The sequence below is a fragment of the Pleurodeles waltl genome, chromosome 1_2, assembly GCF_031143425.1.
Source record: "Pleurodeles waltl isolate 20211129_DDA chromosome 1_2, aPleWal1.hap1.20221129, whole genome shotgun sequence".
Lineage (NCBI taxonomy): Eukaryota > Metazoa > Chordata > Amphibia > Caudata > Salamandridae > Pleurodeles > Pleurodeles waltl.
In genome coordinates this window covers 1331568023-1331574367 of record NC_090437.1, presented here as the reverse complement: position 1 = coordinate 1331574367, position 6345 = coordinate 1331568023, and the positions used below count along the sequence as shown (strand labels likewise).

Below are 6345 nucleotides of genomic sequence, written 5' to 3'. Positions count from 1 at the left end.
CCAGTTGTCATTATTTCTTTACCATGGAATGGGATTTTCATTTTATGACTGCAAAGTCAAAGGATTCAACTTTAGAGGATTTGTAAGGTGAACTGACAATCATTGCTGAGGTACAGGGAGTGTGAAGGGAAAGGCTGTAAGTGTTTTCTGACACACAGCAACATTTAAATACACGTAAATGAACTGGATAAATATTTCGAAATACATCAGCAGTTAGGAAGGCACAAATGAAACACTTTGTAATTCTGAGATGTGATGGAAGCAAACATTTTATTAGGCTGAAAACAAATCAAGGCACTTTATTTGATGAGGGTCAAATGTATTCGCTGAACCCCAATTTCCACACATTATTTGCATTATCTGCATGTTTGAGCCAGTTTGTGCAGAATGTGGCTGCTTGCCTTTTGTTAAATACCCCCAAGAGGCTTTCAGTCAGAGATGGGATCTGCTCTGTTCACTGGGCTTCCGGTTAGGAAGCGAATTTACTTCAAGGCTCTGTGTACGGTCTTTTTGGCTTTGTACAAGAAGAGTCCTAGCCAATTGAATGCACTATTCCACTGGTACACACCTATTAGGTCTCTCAGATCGTCACACCACAAAAAAGATATGATTCCTAGATTCTGGAAGGATAGATGGGGAGGGCGTTCCTTTTCTGTTGCGGCTGTCACTCATATTTCTGAAGCAGACCCCGTTATGTCTTTTAAGAAACACCTGAAAACCTGCCTTATTTCACTATAATTTCCCTAGTTTCTTGGTTGTTCTGCTTTGTTGACTAGTCCGTCTTGCTTCAGCACTTTGTTACCTATGGGTTTTAGTGCGCCCCATACATTTTAAATATTCAATCATTCATTCATTCATGCATTCAATTTTGTATCCATTTCAAAGGAAAATTAGCTCTCTGTAAATGACCCCCTACCACGCTTATGATATATTTGCGTCAATATGCTCCAAAGTGTCCCGCTAGTTACATACCGTACCCTTGCCACCAGTGCTTAATTTGTGCTTGTTGTTTCCGGTGCTAAGCACCGGCACTTATTTTTGAGGGCCAGGGCTTATTCTTCTGCCTCAAGCAGTTGCTGCGAGCAAAAGACACATATGGGACAGACGCAGGAATGGAACAACGAAAAAGAGTCACAAAGGGAGAAAGTAGAAAGCTGCTAGAGTGAGCTGAAGGGGCAGGGAGTGGCTTTATATGCTTTGAAGAGGCCCGAGAATGCTTAAAGATTACGCTGGCCCAGTATTCTTTGTTCACACATTTAATTGCAGCAGCCGCATGTTTAAGAAGAGGGCTTTGGGCACCGACACCTTTTTATTTACAAATTAAGCACTGCTTGCCACTCTTTTGCCGAATGGGCGTGACTCGTTGGCGTCAGTTGTTCTTTGAGGGACGCTTGTTTTTTTCCACAATCCCTTTGACTTCAGTGATGTCTTGATGGCCCCTCTCTCTGCTCTCAATGGGTTCCCCGGGAGTAGGGAAAGGATCACACTTCTAGTGGGGACCAGAGGGAGATAATACCCCTGAATTCTTGCTATGCTTGCTTTAGCAGAGTTCACGAGAGCAGCTGTTTACACCAAAACATTAACACAGCAACAATTCTTCGGGTGTCTCCTGCGTGCACAGAAGCTCCCACTTGGTACGTCTATGGCCTGCTCTCCCCTTCTGTCTCTGTTTCCCACACGCTCTCTCTGCTCGTCGCTCACCACTTCGTGCACAAACTACCTGTCCCCATCTATCTTCCTTTCTATCTATTCTGTGCAGCTCCCACCCCTATCTATTCACCATGCCACATAATTCCACTACACATACACTCTACACACCACATAATTCCACCACACACAATTCCTCAACTAACAATTCCTGTTCAACTCACATAATTCGACTCCACACCACATACGTCCACTCCAAAAAAAAAACACATGGGTAAAAGACATTGGGGGTCATTCCGACCTTGGCGGGCGGCGGTAACCGCCATGCGGCCGCCAATGCGGCCGCACTCACGCGGCCCCCATTCCGACATTCCCGCTGGGCCGGCGGGCGCAAACCAAGTTTGCGCCCGCCGGCCCAGCGTGAATGAGGCCGCAACACAGGAGCCAGCTCCGAATGTAGCCGGCGGTGTTGCGGCCGTGCGACGGGAGCAGTTGCACCCGTCGCGCTTTTCACTGTCTGCTATGCAATGGCATGGGCAGTGCAGGGGCCCCCAGGGGCCCCAGGACACCCCTTACTGCCAGCCTCTTCCTGGCGGTGAAAACCGCCAGAAACAGGCTGGCGGTAAGGGGGTCATAATACCCAGGGCAGCGCTGCTTGCAGCGCTGCCCTGGCGGATTATCACCGCCGGGGCAGAAACGGCGGAAAACCGCCAGCCCCGGCGGTGCGACCGCGGATTTACCGCCGCGGTCAGAATAGGGAAGAAAGCACCGCCAGCCTGTTGGCGGTGCTTTCAGTCATTATGGCCCTGGCGGTCTCGGACCGCCAGGGTCAGAATGACCCCCATTGTCATTTACAGCGCCAACAGTTCAAACTCTCGCAAATGTGAGACCTATTGCATTGCAAATGCTTGTTAAATCTTTTACATTTACAGTTTGTATTAACAGCATGAATAGCTAATTGCACACAGCCAGGAAAAATAATAATAACAAAAGGTGAGCTTGTTAGCATGAGAGAGGCAATCAAGAACACGAGGCAAGAGAGAGTTGCCAGGAAAGGGGGGTGAATAAGAAGTGAGTAAACAACAGAAGAAACAGGACAATATGGAAGAAAACGTGGAAAGACAAATAGGCAAAGAGACAGACACTAGTAAGGAAAAAGCTGGAGAGAAAATGGCCAGAAGGTGGAAGGAAAAGTGATGATTACCAAAAAATCACATGAAATTAAGATATCTCGATGGAAAAAAAGAAAAAAAGGGGAAAGTAAAGGAGATAGCATAAGACAAAGTTAGGGTGGGGGGAAAGAAAATAAAGAAGACTACAGTAAGGAAAATGGAAGGTTAGGCAAGTAAAAAGAAAATATATTAGCTACTAGATGGGATAAAATAAACCACGAGGCATAACAGGGGAGACAAACAATTGAGAGAAAGAAAATAAAAGAAAAACTGATAGAGCAGAATGAATATGTGAAAGTACAAGAAGCTAAGGAGCATATTTACAAGCCCCTAGCGCCACGGAGCATCACTTTCTGTGATGCTGCAGCGGCGCTGTGCACTGCACCATATTTACAAGGCGGTGTTACGCCACTTTTTGTGGCTTAACGTCACCTTGTAAATACGGCCCTTCCCACGCAGCACCCATTGCATTTTGAAGCTGCCACAGATTTATCGAATTTGTGGTCGGCACGCGTCGTATCCCTCAATGTTGAGTTTCTAAACAATGAGCACATTGTTTAGAAACAGGGACATTGAGGGATAGGACGAGTGCAGATGCGTGCAGACCGCAAGACGCATTCTTTGTGGGCAATCTACCACTGATGTCTACTAAGTAAATGGGTGGAGACCCTTGAAGTATTCGGACAGGACACAAGCTAAGAAATGAAAACATCGAAGACAAACATTTGGGAGCCCTGAAGAAGTCCTTAAACAGGACGAAACGTCTTGGCTACTTGTTGAAGGCATCTTTGTGTAACAAATGTGAATGATGACTAAAGAATTTTCATGAAAAAGTGGAAACTCTTTTGAAGACTTTTCTTGAATATCCTAATGTTGCGGAATTTGTCTGAATGTATATGGGTGTTTGAAACTGGAGGATTTTCCCATGGATATTTCATGTGAATCTCTAAAAATAATCAGTTGCGTGTGAGATTGGTGCTTGGGTCTTTGTTAAGTTTTATATCGGGGCTGATGCCCGAACCAAGGGGTGAGAAGGACTGACCCCTTTTCCCAGTGCAGCCACAATGACTGTGGTTTCCTACAGTGACAGGTGCGGTTTGATTTATGCCTCAGTCCTTTGTAAATCATTTGTCATTTACCTTTGAATTTAGTGCTTGGATCCACGTTCAGTAGCTCCAGCACCTAGGGCACGTGGGCCACCAGGCTTCCACTCTGGTGACACAGGTGAAGGTCTGGTTAAACCAAGATTGCTAAAAACCACAGTATGATGCCACCACCATGCTGGACGCATGGACCTGTGACAGGGACTGTACCCCTTCACCACAATGGAGGGCACATTTGGTCAGCCCTCCAGGTCCTGGACAGGTCCACGTCCGGACAGTTTATCAAAGGGTAGGCCTAAACCTTGGCGCTCAGACAAGATTAGCGTGAGGCTGGGGCCAAAATCCAAAAATGGGACAGGATACTAGATACTCCCAAATGTGGATGAAGGGCACAGTATACAACTGTATGCCACGCAGGGCACCTTACCATCCCAACAGAGAGCCTTTTATACCAATACTAAACATTGTGATGTTCTTTACAGATGTTTATTTGGAGGGCAAATACAACTCCTTTGTAAGGAAACCATTAAGCCCTCCTTGGTAATGAATTTTGACTTTTGCTTGTTACTATTTACTTAATTGTATATGATTGTTTGACCTATAATGATATGTCCATAATATTGATCTGTTTTCCAGAATTTTGTCCTAAATTTTGACCATTTCTCCTGAATTGTTAAAGTCACTGTCCAGAATTCGCTCACATGCCTGGTGGGCACACAAGGTTTGCAGGCATTATTGCTTTGTTTCTCCTTATGGTCACTCTCACAAAATATTTTGTACAAACATGAAATAAACATCAATACCATTTTGCCCCATTTCTTGTATGGAATTTCACTACTTGTCCCTTTGGATTTGCAGTGGTTCGTCCTTGGGGAGAGGGCACTGTGGTGCAGGAGTGTATGTTTCTGTTATGAAGGTGCATGAGCTGTGTGCAAGCTCCTTTATAGCGCCTATAGCTGACAATCGCTGCCTGATGGGGTGGGGGTAATAGGTTCTCACGCAACAGGAGTGTCAGCCGATGGGCTTCGTGGGTGGGGCCTTGGCGCCAGTGAGCTCAGGGTATGCGTGATGGGCCCAGGGGACAGGTGGGCATGCTCCAGTGGTCTACAAGATGAGTGAGCTTCAACAGATGGAAGTCTTATCAGGTGCTGGTGTTTGTTTGGGAGCCCTTTTTCCCTTCCTTGGAAGGATCTCTCTGCAGCAAGGGCAGAAGTTGGTTGGCAGTTAAAGAGCTGGGCAAGTGGACCCTAAGTCTGCCCCGAGGTGCAAGTGGTGCTCCTGTGGCCCTCCTTTGTGTCGCAGCCCTGTGTGTTGGTGAAACCCTACATGAGATTCCAAGTTTCCAGACCCTCTCCCATCTCCCATCTTGAGATTGAAGCATGCTTGTGTGTTGTCCTCAGCAACCAGCTTTCTCACGCTTTGAGTGTCTGTGGACATTTAACGCAGTTCCTGGACTGCCAACGCCCATTGGTAGCACAGATGGCAAACAAAGTTATGGGACCTGAGAAGGACATGTCACATATCTATGGCTCAAGCACCACAAGGTGGCCTCATCTTGGACTCTGCTCATGTTTCCTGGTACCCAACCCTGTGGTCCTTCTAACTCTTTGGTGGGACAAGGAGGTACTCGGTGCCACATATCCAATATCATATGGTAGTTTTGTACATGATGCTGCAACATCATGATATATTCAGATAAAGTCCTCATCCACAGAACAGTTACAAAGGATGTTGGTATTCCTGGTTCCTCTGAGAGATTCCAAAATCAGGCCTGAGACTCACTCCTCAGCAGCTCTCAGGTTACACCGATGATTTCTTTGGGCGGGGGTTCGTTCCACGAGGGATATTTTCATAGATGGGAACTGCACTTGGCCTAAGAGGAAAACATGGATGTTAAAAATGTGTCAATGAATATCTAAAATATAACAATGTTCAAGTTTGTCTACAAGCATGATTGTGGGTAAAAGCAAATTATGTTTCCCACTCCAAGGCAATGTCAGTCCAGAAATCTGAAGAAACATCTGCAAGGATGGGGTAGACACAGGGCACAAGCCCTAAAAAAAAGAAGTGGGCAGACTAACCAAGTTAGGCAGTATGGAAGTGACATAATGGCGCGTGACCTCACAGTGCGTCACAACGCACGTGGCATCACACCCCATTACCTCACAGGAAGTGACATCACAAGAAGTGACATTAGATCACAAGACCTCACACATATGTTTAGCAGATCTATCATGAATTCATTTGAGCGCATTACAATATTTAACAAATGAGATTTTGCGTCTGAACCCCAATGCAAAATCTGGGCCTCAACTGATACATTTACTTTTTGAAACCCTGCCACAAAGAAATTGGCAACAAGGAGAAACATGGAGGTAAATCTAGTCTGATTATTTGGTTGCAATGTCTGTGTTTTAAAATAA

The 6345-nt window shown here is 45.8% G+C and overlaps 1 protein-coding gene across 1 annotated transcript in view; it reads right to left on the bottom strand.

Moving 5' to 3' along the window:
* Positions 1-2117: 2117 nt before the first annotated feature.
* Positions 2118-6345, bottom strand: part of LOC138251582 (myelin protein P0-like) — an 87163-nt gene continuing 82935 nt past the window's right edge. Inside the window, exon 5 of the mRNA XM_069205660.1 lies at positions 2118-5795. Within this exon, the coding sequence (XP_069061761.1) occupies positions 5723-5795 (73 nt within the window). The 3' untranslated portion in view covers positions 2118-5722. The remainder of the gene's footprint in view (positions 5796-6345) is intronic.